The sequence below is a fragment of the Puntigrus tetrazona genome, chromosome 6 (assembly GCF_018831695.1).
Source record: "Puntigrus tetrazona isolate hp1 chromosome 6, ASM1883169v1, whole genome shotgun sequence".
NCBI lineage: Eukaryota > Metazoa > Chordata > Actinopteri > Cypriniformes > Cyprinidae > Puntigrus > Puntigrus tetrazona.
This window is the reverse complement of record NC_056704.1, coordinates 8,883,915-8,900,474: the sequence shown is the minus strand read 5'-3', so window position 1 is coordinate 8,900,474 and position 16,560 is coordinate 8,883,915. Positions and strand designations below refer to the sequence as shown.

General features: G+C 37.9%; 2 protein-coding genes across 4 annotated transcripts in view; one reads left to right on the top strand and one right to left on the bottom strand.

Annotated features, from left to right (window-relative positions):
* LOC122347059 (inactive rhomboid protein 2-like) overlaps nt 1-13,967 on the top strand; it is a 45,926-nt gene extending 31,959 nt beyond the window's left edge. For all 3 annotated transcript variants that reach the window (XM_043242055.1, XM_043242054.1, XM_043242056.1), the window contains exons 17-19: nt 72-172; nt 302-455; nt 12,619-13,967. In XM_043242055.1, coding sequence (XP_043097990.1) covers nt 72-172; nt 302-455; nt 12,619-13,038 — 675 coding nt within the window. In that variant the 3' untranslated portion in view covers nt 13,039-13,967. The remainder of the gene's footprint in view (nt 1-71; nt 173-301; nt 456-12,618) is intronic.
* Nucleotides 13,968-14,093: 126 nt separating this feature from the next.
* On the bottom strand, nt 14,094-16,035 carry aanat1 (arylalkylamine N-acetyltransferase 1). The gene is made up of 3 exons (XM_043242057.1): nt 15,772-16,035; nt 15,453-15,607; nt 14,094-15,363 (listed from the first exon to the last, which is right to left on the bottom strand). Exons 1-3 carry the CDS (start codon nt 15,923-15,925, stop codon nt 15,058-15,060), a joined length of 615 nt encoding a protein of 204 aa, XP_043097992.1. The 5' UTR covers nt 15,926-16,035; the 3' UTR covers nt 14,094-15,057.
* Between the last annotated feature and the right edge of the window lie 525 nt (nt 16,036-16,560).

Sequence of the window (16,560 nt, the reverse complement as noted above, 5' to 3'; positions counted from 1 at the left end):
TGTTTTCTTCAGATAAACTTATATGCACAGAATGAATAGTGAAAGTTTGAGGAACATCTGTACTCTCACAGGTCCACTGCCTGAATGATGTGTGTGGCTTGCTGCCATTCTTGAACCCCAATGTACCAGATCAGTTCTACAGACTGTGGCTTTCCCTTTTTCTTCATGCTGGGTAAGGTTCAGGTCTTTAGATATTTGCTATCTCTCCCACTATCCGTACATGGAAAGGGAGGTTGACACTTTGAAACAAAAATGTTATCAACCGTTTCTATGACCCATGCTCATGTGATTTGTTTTTCAGTTTACTGCATTGCCTGGTGTCTGTGATTTTCCAAATGACTATACTAAGAGATTTGGAGAAATTAGCGGGCTGGTTACGCATTTCCATCATCTACATTTTTAGTGGTATTACAGGAAACCTTGCCAGCGCCCTCTTCCTACCATACAGAGCAGAGGTATGTCATACGTTTTAACTGAAATGTTTGAGTTGCCCTGAAGAGATCCAATGCTAATAGATATTTCTCATTACTAATTACACTCAAAAACATCACTGCCATTTTGACTGTTGATTGGTTAAAACAAACAAAAGCGACACGGACATATGCGCTCACAGTGTGGGCATGAACCATCCGTGAAGGCCATCTCAGCAAGGCCAAGCAAGTCCGGGACTCCATGAAGTCTGTAACTATTGTCTGTAAACTTTCGATACTTATAGCACTCCCAGATACTGAAAGTGCTTTTTCTTTGTCCCGGCCAAATTCCCTCCACTAGCCCATGTTTATCATGGTCTATAATCCCCATCCACTTGATTGGCTGTACCTCTCTCTCCTCTCCACCTGTAGCTGGTGTGTGATGAGTGCACTGGCGCCGTTATTAACTCACAATTATCTTCTCAAATCACAAGCATATGTAGTGTAATATAATATCAACTCCAAAAGGAAGTGAAAAAGTTACCACGTATTCTTAGTTTTAAATTTAATGTTTTAAATTTCTTACATTTTTGCCAAATGTTTCTTAATTTGTTTCTATCATCTGCAAAACATTACTTACTCGTGTGCCATGAGGCAGAAGGGATTTATTTTACTCACGTAGTCATTCATTGATGGGGGAGAAAAGAGAAAAAGAGAAATGGCAAAATGAGAAGGAAAGTGAGAAAAAAAAGAAGAGGAAAGAGGAATGTGCCCCCAGTGAAACCTGCCAAGTACAGAAGCTTAAGTCATTTATCCAAGAAGCTGTTTGGGATTACTGGGTGAAATAAATAACTCTGTCTGGAGGGTAAAAAGTTCCCCCAGTGCCCTATCTCTCTGCCTTTAATTGTTTCTTTTTAAATGTGTCATTATCTAGTAGACATTTACCAGATTTGTAAAACATCAAATGTTACCAAAAGCCAAATATCACTTTATACCCTCCAAACAAACACAAATGTGTTAAAACTCAAACAAACTTCTTAAGTAAAGAGTTTATAGCAAAGGCATACTGAACCATCAGTCTCACCTATTGCCACAGTTTCACTTCTAATATAATCACATTAAATAGTTTGTCCCCTGCACATTTAAATTGGAATTGTAATCTAATCTTTTCCCAAGTCAAGATAATCAGCTTCCATAGATTACATTCCCGGCAATAGAAAAAAACAAAAACAAAGCACTCCAAATAAGGTGAAACATTTGGTGATTGCTAAAATAACATAACCCTTCTTTTTCACCAACATGAAGGTTTTATGTTGTAGAATGGGTAGTGCATTATTTTTTTTTTTTGAATGGCAGTTCCTAAATAGTGCTGCTGTCACTGCTTGATGTGCCATTTCAACTGGACTATTCCATGTTTCTCAGGATGGAGGAAATGAACGGAAGAGATTTATTGGAAATAAAATTAAATCTAGGAATTACACAAGCCAGACAGGATATTCACAAACATTTCTGTGGCAACTGAAGAACACTGTAGTCAATTCATTTCTGGAAAATAAAAACTATCTGAAAAACTGTATCTTCTGCTGCCACCAGCAGTGCTTATAACAATGTAGTCTGCAGTGCAGGAGTATGAGGCTCAGTCATTTCACAGGAAAGTGCCAAAGCAACATTACTCCAAAAAGTTGCCTGACAAAATTGCTCAAAAAGTATGCCCGTGTATCATTAGTAACTTACAGTAACTCCTGACACATTTGCATATAAGGTGGTTACCCACAAAATAGTCATGTGTGGACTAATAGCTAAAAGTCAGGAATCTATGGTTTCATTCGTTGACCAAGTCCTTCCCATAAGCCCTGTTTGACCGACATGTCAAACAACCAATCGTAGTTTGTTTCGTTCAGTGTCATGTTTCAGCCGTGGAAATGTTGCCATAATAACAGCCTGGTGTATAAAACTGTATTAGTATTTTATCAGTATTTTAAATATTCTGTGAAAAACGTATTTAAATGATAAAAAGTTTAGTTGATCCTGGTGAGTGCTTGTCATCACAGTTGTGATGCGTGACCTCTGCTGTGCATGACTTCTGAGGCTGAGAATACCCACCAACTGTCTAAATTGCTTTTGATATGTTATCTACTTTCATGGGGTTGTATTTATACATTTATTTGCATATTCTCACTATCAACTAACTCCTTATTAGCATGCATATTACTAGCATACTGGCTGTATGTTAGCACTTGTGAAACACATATTAATGCCTTATTCTGCATGACCATATTTTAGATCCCTTAATCCTTATCCCATACCTAAACTTAAAAACTACCGTACTAAATATTAAGGAGCAAATTAGTGAAGGAAAACACTGAATTAATAGTGAATTACCTAACGTTGTTAGAGTGATATAGGTATGTCAAATTTTAGCAATGCGTTTTTTCCTGAAAGCAGTTTTCGGTTTGTTTACCCCAAACTTAACAAGTCACCCCGAAGATGCCTGAAGTTGGTCACCTTCCATTTTGGCACTGCATGTTCTCTACCTGTCTCCATGTCAGGCAGATCTGGTGATCGATGTGTGTTATCTGCTTATTAGCCCTTGGCTAATCCAGGCTCTTATCTCCATTCTCATGTGCTGACGGAAAGTTGGGATGCACTCCTCTTGTCAGGGATGGATTAGTGATGTTTATGAGATACTAAAAAGCACTGCTGAGCTTGCAGATCTAAAAAAAGCTCATATAGGAAGTGAGGTCACTGCAGCAATTACCTTCAGCAAGATAATTGTCTGTGCAGAGTATCATATACTATTTCTACATTCTACACTTTATAGAGTGCATAGTTAATTTTAAATCATGGAATTCCTGGATGTCCTATAGTATGCTACTACATTACAGGGTGTATATGACTGTATCCCAAAATACAATGCTCTCAACCCTCCAGTGTCCTTTCCATTATTCAGTGGTTCATTTCGGTCAGTTATCTTTAACATGAATTTTTCCTTTCTTAATATAACTTTTTCCCAGTGTTCCCATTTGAAGTTTCAGTTCTGTTCTGACAAAGATAAGTAATGATTAGTAAATTGGTACAGTGAATTGACATACTAGATAAAATAGCTTCACAACAATGTGCTTTTTTTCTTTTGTAGTAGAATTAATTGTTTTGTTCTTGCAAAAAAAATTAAATGGCTTTACGGCAATCATTATAATGGCGGCTGGAATCATTTTGGGTCTTTGTAAATGTCTGGCATTTAAAAAAGCTGTTAATAAATATATTTGTAATAGAATGCCCTTCATGTTGAATCAAATTCCCTTGGATATTGGAAGTATTTTAAAATTCATAACACTTGTAAACCAAGATGCAACATTTATTTGTAGCTACTGTAATAGTCATTTACAAGCATTTTTTTATGCAAAATTGATTTTAAAACTCACTATATCTTTTTTTTTTTTTTTTTTTTTTTTTTTTTTTTTTTTCATAATGAAAATAGCCATGGAAATGAAACGGACAAATGGATCCCTCAAAGCGAGCAATGGCTCAGCATTTCTATTTTGAGATGTATCTCACTTTTTTTAAACAACAAGCGATTCATGTGCAACATCAACAAAAATCAACTATTTATTATATGTAAGCACATAGTTTGACAATTGTTGCTTTATTATGGCCACATGTATATCATATTTGAAATGTGTCCAGATCTTAAAATCTGAGCATAACGTAGGCAAAGAAGGTTACTCTTGGATCAGCTCTCACACGCAGTGTAATCTTATTGACCTTACTCACACTCCTGTCTGATACCCTACACCTTTGAGACTGAGCTCCTCCCTAAAGTGTGACAGGGGCATGGAGTCCTGCTGCGGGTGTGTGAGAGCGTGAGAACTGTGGAAGGTGTGGCACTTGTGTGTGTGTGTGTGTGTGTGTGAGAGAGAGAAGAGAGAGAGAGAGAGAGCATTCCTGTCTCACTCCTCTTCTCCTGGCCTTGCAGAAAGGTAAGATATCTCAGATTAGCCATCTGCCCAAGCAACCCTTTTCAGCCCTGACGTCATTCTAATCAGGTCACAAGTGGCCTCTGCAGTGGATTTTCACCACTGCTATTTGCCAGTTCTGATAATCCATACTGGAAAACAGTTATTATATAGATGTCATTGAGCTGTCTAAGAGGTGATCATGAGCCACATTTTTGAGCTAAGGGACAGATCAGGAATTAGCTGAAAAATGTAAATTGATAAATTTATTTGGTTACAAGCTTATGTAAGTCTGTTTTTAAAATCTAAGCAATTATAAAGCTGAAAGCCCTGTATTAATGTGTGAGATGCTTTAAATTTTTATAATATAAATGGAACTGATTTTTTTATAGCTGAAAAAGGCTAAATGGATTCATATTTGATTCTGTAGTGGCATGCATTAACAGATTCTGCTTTCAAATTCAGAACATCTGCATTATCCATCTGGCCCACCTTCCACATTTATGCACCTGCCTGACAATCAACCCTTTGTTTATCCGCCCTTTTGCATAATAGCAAGGCTTTAATAGTGACCACTGAAAATGTGTACAAAGCACATCTTTCAATTAATGAGATGAGACTGAAGCTACTGTTAAAATGTCACCTTAATCATCTAAACACTGGTCTTTGAAGGGATAATTCAGTCAAACATTAACATTGCATCACCATCTGCTTCGTGTTATTTATTTTTTTTTTATTTTTTTTTTTTTTTCTCAATGATGCACAAAACGTGTCTTGGGAAAAGCAAACCACACTATAATCTGCACTTTTAAAAGTGCTTGATTAAATAAATTACTATAGTAATTTGCCATTTTAAATGCAATTGCACCTCAACAACATTTTTTTACTTTTTGATTATTCAGGCGTTTTGTTGGACATTGTAGTCAGAGATAAAGCTGCGTTGTTTAGATGCACAATAAGGGATCGTGACAGCACCCTGGTTAAGCTCAGCTTGCTCGCCTTTTAAACATCTTGTGAATGTTTGTTCCCTTCTTAACAAAGTTAAACTACTTCTCTTTACCCTCATCAAATCAAATTTCTCCCTTGAACTGCCAAAATACAAGCAGCACGTGTCACCAGAGACAGTAATATACTGGGTCAATGTTACAGCAATAAAGAGACTGCAATGAGACTGCAGACGCTGATATGGATGAGCTCACAGAGACTAACTTCATGTATCAGTTTCTGTGAGGATATATGCATCTCCACCAGGACATATTTATCTTTTATCTTTAGGTTTATCCTAGACTGTGAACTGTGAAACTTCTGGAAAACTCAGCTTTGTCATGCCAAAGAGGATGCTCACAGCAGTGGGGATAAAATATTTTATTACCAGGCCAGGAACAGACTGCCAAAGGAGATGCCTAAAAAACTACCCTGACTAGCTGAGAAAACAGTTTTCAGCCAACAGTGAGGCTTAAGTATGGACTGGTCTTAAGAACATCACCACCCTTACAGTCTGTGGAGAATTAACAACTAGCTGATTATCTGAATTAGTTTTACTGTCAATTACTGTCAAAAAAGCCAATCTACTTCATGCATGTTGTTGTGTCTTGCGGATTTCACAACAATAGACATGGAATATCAACGTATACATCAAGCGACTAAAATAACGGAAAGGAGGACTAAGGAAGACTACCTGGAACTAAAATCGTTAAAATAAGGCAATTGTTTGTTTACATGTTCAAGCCGATCTACTGCACGTGACTCTGGAGCAGACCACCCGCTTACACTTTCGGTAGTATAAATACAAGTAGTCTGTGCTTTTTGTGTACACGTCCAGAATACCCATGCGGAAAGTGTAGCACAGGCTTTAGGCCCAGATTGTAATTCACCTACCTGTTTAAAAGTCTGCACTGATCAACGTGCACCAATCTTCATACAGATCTTTAACAGATATCTGGAGCTGTGTGAAATTCCCTGCTGTTTCAAATGCTCAACTGTCAATTTTCCAAAAAGGCCAAAATCGCTGAACTTAATGATTACAAATCATTGTGATTGTGAAGTCATTCGAACAACAAATGAGCATAAGCCTGAACCCAACAAGGATGGGGAGCCAATCTACGAGTCATTGCAGGAAGGTGCAAATAAGCTAAAGATTGCCCGGATCTAGAGCCTAATGTCATGTTTGACCAAGTGTGAGAGGTGCCTACATTACACATGATATTGGAAGTTACAGTGGAGAATGAGGGCATGGAAAAAGCCCCATCCAATGCACCACCACTGTGGGTGAGCCTTCGCTAAATTTTGAGAATAATTTGGATTTATAAATGGCAACAAAATTGAAGTGGCGTGTGGCCAAGTATGGTGTCCAATAATCAGAATCTGTGTTTTGCTTTCACTGTCTGGTTCCTCCTTGCCTCCTGCTCCACCTTGGTTCTATTGGTCCTTGGGTATTTACCCTGTCCTTCCAAGCCATCTGCCCCGCTTTAGCTGTCCAGCCATCCGGTGTCCTCTGACTCTGGCTCCACCACCATCTGCTCTGCCACAATCTTTTGGCCCCTGGACTTATCAGCCCTTTCTTCACCATGGCTTCTCCACCATATCACACCATCACCACCATCCTGCCCAAATATGTGGACGAAATATGTGACTGAGCAACTTGCAAGTAACACTGTTTCAATGCAGTTTACCTTGTGCTTTGGACATTTAATCCTATCCAACAAGCTGAGAGCACCACAAGCTTCTGCTGAGCTGTGTATTAGTATCCAATCATCACACAGTAAATAGAAACAACAATGAAAAAATGGAGTAGGATTTACTTGAAAAAAGCTTAGGAAAAAACATCTACACTCAGCAAATTTTAGTAAATTTACTAGCCTTTTCTAAGTAAAAGCCTATCCATAATTATTAAGTTTACTTGGGAATTCCCAGCAGATTAGATTCTTTGTTTGTAATATGACTCTTTGTTTATAAATTTTACTTAGTTAATGCTTACCATGTAGATTAACCGTAATTCACCAAAATAAAAAAAAACCTCTAATATATAGTCTAAAATATACTTCAATACATTTCACTCAGTCAAGGTTTGTAAATTTAGCACTCAAAAAAAGTGTGGTTTATTTGTAAGTAGGTGAGTGGACGGCTCATTATTCTTTTATGATAACATGTCCACTCTATGCGTAGTACACCATACACAAAGACTGTAGCAAGTGGATAGTGGGTGAGTATTTATGGGTCATTTTGAGTAGAAAATGGACTCCAATGTAAAACAATAAAACCATGTAAATACAACTCAAAAACTGTGAAAAAACTGACCTTTTTAATTTTTCATGCCCCTCTGTATAATGGGAAAATGGGATCATAACTTTGAAATTGACTTAAAGAATCCTTATAAATATAACAAAGAGTTCCAAGTAAATTGCACTTATAAGTTAAAACGTTATACTTTGTGTAAGCATAAATTGAGTAAAATTACACTTGTTTTTATGTGGTGTTTACTTCACCATAAACTCACTTTTTACAATGAACCACCCCTTCCACCCAACAAAATCTAATTATTCTGTACAGTTTATTTGGTCTTTATGCTTATTCGCTAATTGCAGTTGCAGACATCAGAATGAATGAAGAATCAGAATGAGCTTTACTCCCATTATGTTTACACATACGCAGAATTTGTTTTAGTGTTTGTGTTAAATAAATAATGTATAATACTGCTGTGTGTTCCGAGTTTGTCAAGATGGATTGCTTGAGGTAAGAAACTTCTTTGCCTGGTCGTTCTGGTGCACTGTACAATCGACCAGACAGCAACCGTTTAAAGAGGGCTAGTGCTGGGTGTGAGGGGTCAAGAGTGACCTCTGCTCTGCCTTTTTCACTATGGATTCAATAGGGCCTTTCACACTACCCTAACACGGGTTATCGTCATTTTAAAAACCCCTTTTAACCCCGGGCAAAGACATTTTCACACCTCTAATTTGAACGCTGTGTTAGCACCGCATTTTACCCGGGGATATGAAACCCTGCTCATAGTGTTGACCCCACAATGCGGGGCTAAGTTTATTCAGAGTGAAATGGTGCGGTGTTTGCTTGTTGCTGCAGGACGCTTGGCAACAGACAGCCAATCAGAAATTGAGCAGCAAGGCTTGTGCTACGTCAGTAATGGAAAACACATAGTTTAAACGGCAAAAAAAGAAATAACAACACCCTTTTCAAAGAAATGTTCACATACTGTGCTCCTTGTTTTCTTTTCTTTCGTACTTTTATGTTCTTGTCTTTTTGTGCATGCTATATCATGCCTAAAATGCATGGAAAACACTAGGTGCACCTTCTTTGTTTCCAAAGGGCTCTGTAGCTGGCGTCTGCCATTGCTAAACAGCCATGACATGCACTCTCCATGAAGACGCCATAGTTTCAGGAAAGGATAAATGGCTGAGCTAAAGACCTAAGGGGCAATATATATTTTTAAAATAACCAATATTCATGAAAAGTCAAGTAAATAAGTTGTCTGCTGTTCATCCAATCAGTGATAGTGCCACCGCAAATATGCAAATAAGAATGTTAAACTGGGGTTTAGAAATGTACAGTGTGAACCATCTATCAATGAATACCCAGGATTAACATTTAACCCCAGGTTTAATATGAGCAGTTTGAAACAGGATTACAGATATTCAGGGTTTAGGATAACTCACCCTTTATCCAGGGTTTAGGATAGCTCAGGGTTAACAATTTCAAGTGTGAAAAGCCCTAATGGGATTGTGCACCTTCAGGTCCTGGGAGGTTGTGGTGCCTAGGAACCTGGGGAGTGGGGGGAGTACAGGGAGGGTTCCTCTTAAAGTTCACAATCATCTCCACTGTTTTGAGCGTATTCAGCTCCAGGTTGTTAAGATTGCCCCAGACAGCTCTTTACCTCTTGTGTGTAGGCAGACTTGTCACCGTCCTGAATGAGGCTGATGAGTGTGGTGTCATCTGCAATCTTCAGGAGCTTAACAAAAGAGTCACTTGAAATGCAGTCATTGAAGTAGAAGAAGTGTAGTGGGGAGAGAACACAGCCCTAGGGGGAACAATGCTGGATTTCCAAGCTTTTCCAAGAATTTTCCAAGCGTAACTAGCTTCTGCCTGTCTGTCAGGTATCTGGTGATCCACTGACAGACAGAGGTGGGGACGGACAGCTAATGTGAGTTCATTTGGGCTGGAGGAGTGATGAGATGTTTGTTAAAAGCTGAAGACCACAAACTGCATCCTTACATAGGTCCCTGGTCTGTGTTGATGTTGCAAAATGTACCTCAGTCTCATATTGACTGCATTATCTACAGACCTGTTTGCTCTATAGATAAACTGCAGAGGGTCCAAGTAAGGGTCTAGTGATATCCTTTCAAATTATTTCATGGCAACAGAAGTTAGAGCCACAAGTCTCTAGTCATTTAAGTCCAATAATTTTGGGTTGGGGATAATTGTGGAGCATTTGAAGCATAAGGGAACTTTGATCACTGGAGCTGTGCAAAGTGAGTATAGTGAAATCACTATCACTTTGCACAGCTCCAGTGATCTGTTAAAGATATGTGTGAAGATGGTGGCCAGCTGGTTAGTGCAGATTTTCAGACAGGCTGGTTTCACACGATCTGGACCTGTTGCCTTCTCTTGTTCTTTCTGAAGACCTGATGTACATCATCTTCACTAATCAGGAGTGCAGGTGTGGGCGAGAGTGGTGCAGGATTTGTGAATGGTGATTGTTTTCAAATCTGAAATAACACCCATTCAGATCACCTGCCAGTTGTTGATTTTCCATAGTGCTGGGGGATGGTGTCTTGTAATTGGTGGTAAATGGTTTCAGACCTTTCCACACCGAAGCCATGTTGCTAGAAGAAAACTGCATTCGTAGCTTTAGGGAATAATAATTCGTCTTTCCACTTTCATATCTGCTTTTCCAGTATGTACATATCTTTGTCTGTAAGGATATGTACTGATATAGGATGTTATAATCTCTGTGAGCTCATTCAGATTGGTGGCTTTGAAACAGCTTTGAAAACACTCCAAATGTCAAATGTTCAGCAGTTCATCCCTGGCAAAACTGACTGAGTTTGTGAAACAAAAAAAACAGGAAAAACTAGCAAAAACAGTACAAACACCAGAGAACTAAGTACTGTGGCTGCCATGTGTGATGCCATCTTGGATAAAAAAATGTATACATTTTCGGTGCATCTCTCATATATGCGTGGGATTCAAGTCCTTAAAATGTTTTTATTCAGTTTCCCAAAAGCATAGTTCAAACATTGTAATTAACATCACAAACATACGGGGAGTAAAATATATAGCCTTTAATAAAGATGTAAGCTAACGTGCGTTACTATCTGTACCAAATATAAAATGCGTTTTAATTTTGTATTTTTGCGCGTCCATTCTAAATACTGTTTTTTAAAAGTGCGCATATGTGTGTAATTTGGTGTAATTTGAACGGGAGCGGGCGCTCTAATAATATCCTGTTCCAGACGTCTTTTCAGAGCAGCTTATCTACGCTTTATTCTTAATGACCACTGGTACAGTCTAAATTCAGGGCTGTTATCCTACTGTGTCTTAAGATACAAAATTTGTTTAACATTTTGCTGTCAAAAAATTGACAAAGCTAAGTTTTTTTTTTTTTTTAGTAGCAAAAAATTTAGTAGCAGAAAAGAATCTAGAAAACTAAATTTAGCCGGAAGGGTTGGGTCAGCGAGTAATTTATTCTAAGCAGACAGTGGGTCAACAAAAAAGGAAAATAGCGGGAGCGGGACTAAATAAACAAAACTGTGCAGAACTCAACCACATCTTTATTTTTCATTCTTGCGTCCTGTGGCTGCTAGGTGGCGATCAAACAGACAGGAGCGAGATTGTAGCAGAACGGGTCAAGTTCACACTGCAAGGTCTAGATCATAAAGCCTTACCCAGTCACAGACTTTTGACAGCAATGACTCAAGACTTGAGTAAGAAGTCAAGTCTCAAACCTTTAGTTATCTGGAGTCGAGTTGCATATATAAACCATATATTTTGCGATTGTTTTGTCCTCCATCAGTTAAGGTTTTTTTTTCTAGTTATTCAGCTTAGCTCCAGCAATTGCAAGATGTTTGCCATATTACTGATTTTATTAATTATAAAGTTATTTTTAATTGTGTATGTCGGTCTTTTTGTGTGAGAGCACCCTCTGGCTTTGAGTATAAATAAAAACGTACACTTCATGAGAGTGTTGAGCACTCTGTAATGTTCACATCATTTTGGATATGAATAAAATGTATCTAAAATGATGTGACTATCTTACCTCTTATCTAGATTTATTAACTTGCCTGGAATCACTTAAACAAATGTGCACCTATTTTGATAGCTCCGCCCCACACATATGTAGCCTATGCAAACCCAGGTAATGATTAGTTCTGTGACAGAAAACTGCTGCCACATTCTATTCATGATGACACATATGACCTGTCATCATGAATAGACACGCCCCTTAATGCTGATTGGCTTCAGTCCGAACCAACTGTTTTCTAAAATGTTGACAAAAAAGTTTCTGAAACTTATTCTGAACCTTATAGCATGTTTTGTGTAGCTTGAATTCTACTGATTTTTTTTTTTTTAGCTCTCGATCATAACATGCAACAAATAACAAAACAGGACTCCTTCAAAGAACTTACTTGTATTATCAAACCAATGCCAAAGTAGAGGACTCACCCGTAGATCTTAGCCTAACTAAAGGGCTTTCAGGGCAATCAAGGCCTTTCTTCTTTGTTTTTTTTCATTCCTTTTTTACCATTTCATTGTAAAATATCATTCTACAATTAATGCGATCATGTGACAAGTTTTCTAAAATTATACGATGTGGCGTGAAGAAAAGAAGATCATACCTCTTCGGTTGTGTTCTCAGTATGTTTGCAATATGAATCTTCACACTTATGTTAAGACTCATTAGCAAGAAACCATAAAATCTGTCTTCGGTATCTTCTCATTCTTTGTTACTTAATATGGTGATGAGTACACAAGTTCTTGAATAATATGAGCATATGTTGAAGGCAAGATTTTTGGTTAATATTGATTTAAATTTTTGTAATTTCCTAACAAAACTATGTATGGTTTAAACTGATTTTTGCTCAAATATGTTTATCAAAATATTCAAAGAGGTTTTGGAGTGGCATGCAAAGGAGGCTACATTTTGGCCAGTTTATCTGAACGATTTTTCACTAAATAAATGTGTTAAAGGAATGTGCTTTCACCATTTGTGATATTGACGTTACAATCTTTTTCATATATTGCAGGTTGGTCCAGCAGGGTCTCAGTTTGGTTTGTTAGCCTGTCTGTTTGTGGAGCTGTTCCAGGGCTGGCAGATGCTTGAAAAGCCATGGAAGGCCTTCCTGAAGCTGTTAGGGATTGTTCTCTTCCTTTTCTTCTGTGGTCTTCTGCCCTGGATTGACAACATTGCTCACATCTTTGGCTTCCTCAGTGGTCTTCTGCTGTCCTTTACATTCCTTCCATATGTCACGTTTGGCACCCTAGACAAGTATCGCAAACGAGCTCTTATTTTGTTGTCTCTGCTTGTCTATTTGGGGTTGATGTCCTCACTTATTGTCTGGTTCTACATTTACCCTATAAACTGGTATTGGCTAGAGCATCTCACATGCTTGCCCTTTACCAGCAAGTTCTGTGAACGCTATGACATTGATCATGTTGTACACTAACTTTTGATTTTTGTAAACTGCAAGGGACTGATTAAAGCAGCAACAATGACTAAAACTGCAAATCATGTGATACTGTATTTGAGGTACAGCAACAGAACCAAGAGAATGTATTAATAGCCCATTTATTCCCAAAGCCATTCTGAACATTTCTGGATAATGTGCAGGTACACTAATGTCTAACACAGCAAAAGTGTTCCAAAATGATTGCATGTGTATAAACGGTGAGATTTATTCTGTCATTTCGTGTTTAAAGACATACATAAGGTTCTTAAAAAATTAGAAGCTTTTTTTCATTTTACTGAACTAATTTTATGTTGAAATTTCAGTGACGTTCAAAAGAATATTTCATTCTTTGGTCACTTCTCTAGATATTTACAAACCTCTGGCTAGGCTAGTAAACCTAGTTTAAAGAACACACTAGTTTTGAGAACAATAGCTTCCCATTTTTATTTTTTTGGATTACAAGCATGTGTTTCGGACAACTTAAAAAGGAAATTAAATGGACTTGGCAGACATTTTCTGAATAGTACGGTATGTTAGTCATTTTTTTTTCCATGAGTCGTTTAATTTATCAGTCATTTTATCTATTGTTTTTATCTATTGCTTTGCAATCAATAGAGAAGCTGTTGTTTACACCAAGCTATTGATGATAATAGGCATACTGCATGCATAAAATCATGTGTGTATTAATTTGCAGTCTTCTGTCCACATTCAATGTAGTGTTAAACTTGTTCTGATTTCTATACAGTGCATGATTATTTACTCAGGACTGCACTTGTGCCTTAAAGAACAGGAGTTCTATTAAATCTAACAATCTGGAATATTTTGGTAGATTTGATGGTGTACAAATATGATAGCAGGTGGACCAAAAAACTAGTGCTTGAAGTAATAATAACAAAAATAAAGTTTGTACGTTTTATTTTGTTAAACAAATGTCTTTATATTTTGATGTCCTTCACACGTTGTTTTAAAAATGTTTTTTAATGACTAATTCTATGTGCCTTTTTTTAACAAATAAATTCATTGTTTATCCAGAATCATTACCCTGTGAACACTACAGACATTTACACAAGGAGTTCAAAGAGCAATCATTCTAAAAAAGAGATTCTTTATTCATTTATTTGTTTTACTTACAAAATGTACAAAATCATAAATGTCTTGATTCAAGACTGTGGAGGCATAGGTGGTGGATCTCTACAGGGAAAGGCAAATGGAAACCTTCTTAACCATCTCAACATATGTTTGAAGATGATTTGTTACACACGGACTCTTTAATCTTTTTCTTTGAAGCAAGTCAAAAAGTCATTCGAATCTATAAATGCAACTGTACTAGTGCCCTAAACAACACAGTAAATATTTCTTATGTTTATGGGATTGTATATTAAAAATTTGTCACATTGGCACTCACCGATATAACAGACAACACTGTATGTTCTCTTGTGGCTGTTTTCATAAGAGATCACAGCGGAAAAGCGTTCGGTTGATGCTATTTTAATGCTTCCACAGAACAGACACACATCTAAATCAGCCACAAGACACTGAACACAAAAACCAGCCCAAAAGTAGAATATCTTATCTCTCCGACCTTAACCCTAAAACTCACAACACAACAGGAGGTCTGTCATAAATGTAAAAATGTGCATGAGTAATTAAAAAAAAAGGAATTAAAAAAACCCTCATACCAAATGCCATACAAAATAAACAATAAATAGAAACCTAGTCTATTAAATAAACTGACAGAGCCAAAAAAACTACAATTTATATGATGAATATAAAAAAGAAATATTTTTACTTTTAGATAAAAGAGTGGAATGCAGTTTGCTCTAATGTTCCCTTTCTTTCTTTCTTTCTTTTCTTGTTTTTTTCTGTATCTAACCATTTTATCTATGCTGACCAAGGCTTACAAAAGTGGACACAAACAGCGTTACACCGTGAGATACCTACACCAAAAACAAAAGCTGCTTCAACACACCCACTGCTTCTTTAGAAGGTCCAAAAACCTACGTGACCAGTGACCCTTTAACAGCCACTGTTACGCCGCATAAATGCATGCCCCCTTATAGGATAATACATCTCGATGAAGGTCAGTGACCCTACAGTGATTTCAGAAGGACCTTGCCCCTTAAAGCCAGACTTCTGGTAGAAAGGCACCAGGAAGTCCTCACACATGAGCACAGCACGCCGGACATATGGTAGACAGCGCAGATACTGCAGGTAACGCCACAGCAGGATAGATCCTTTTCCCTGCTGGCGGAAAGTCCGGTGGACTGCCAGCACATGGATGTGGACAGTGGTCCCATGAGGCTTGTGAAGGGTCAGTGCATCCTATTAAAAAAGAAAACTCAAATGAGTCAAGTTAAATTTTAATATAGGTATGCCACAATAGCAAATGCACGATTTAGAGATTATCTTACAGTGGTGAGACGGTCCTGGTCCCACAGAGATCCGATGATGAAAGCCACAAGCCTCCCCTGTTCAAACCAGCCCAAAGAAAGCTCGGGACAGAGGGTGAGGAAGTGACGGACCTCGTCCAGATGAAGTGGACATTCCCCAGACACAGATATAAAAGCTGCAACATAGTAACCAAACACAGTTATCAAGTACTTATTGATATGTAACACATTTTGTACAATTTAACACTTAAATAACCTAAGTGGTTCACACACACACACACACACACACAAATAGCTGTATCAGAAAAGCTACAGAAATCAAAAGCATGCTTAATCTCACCCTCTCTCTCTATTTCGAACACACTGATGGCGTCCTCGGTGTTGAGGGAGCGGAACTCGCTGGCCGGGAGCGTGTGCCTGCGCTGGCGGCCGGGGGACACCGGAGCTCTCACGTGAAGGGGCTTCAGGAAAGGCAGAGCGCTCACCACCGACATCTCTGCTGTTTTCAAATCTCTTTGGTGATTTAAATCAATTGATAAATGATATTCAGTTGTCCTGCATATATGTTTGTTTTCCGAGAGCTGTGTTGAAAGTGAATCGCGGAGAGGCGCGCCAAGAGCATTTATACCTTTCCGTCTGCTTAAGATCCATTAGTCACCGTAAGCCTTAAACCGGCCCCCATTCCGCTATTAATCACGTCCACCGAAAGCGCTCTGGATTTGATTATGAAAAAGCAGATATTGTTGTCAAAACCATTAGACGCGATCAGGTATCTTTTTTTTTCATCTATAAAAAGTAATTGGCTAACTATTCCTGACCCCTTATAAGAAAGTCTGGATTAACGTAGCTTTCTGTACAAACAAATCACCTTCACTTGGTTTGATGGATCAGTGCATTTCCATGAAACGGCAAAGCTGGATTAGAGTTATTTACAATAAATGCTGCTGATAATGAATGTACAGAGCTATATTAAGCGATATGACCCCAGAATAGTGTTTTTTTCCTAATACTTTTGTTTTTATCACCGTAATGTTTACGCTAATATTTAGTACAGCAGCACGACTGAACGAAATATTGTTTTATACAACAGTTATTTTTCAGGTATTGAAAAACACAATAGCTTAGGCAC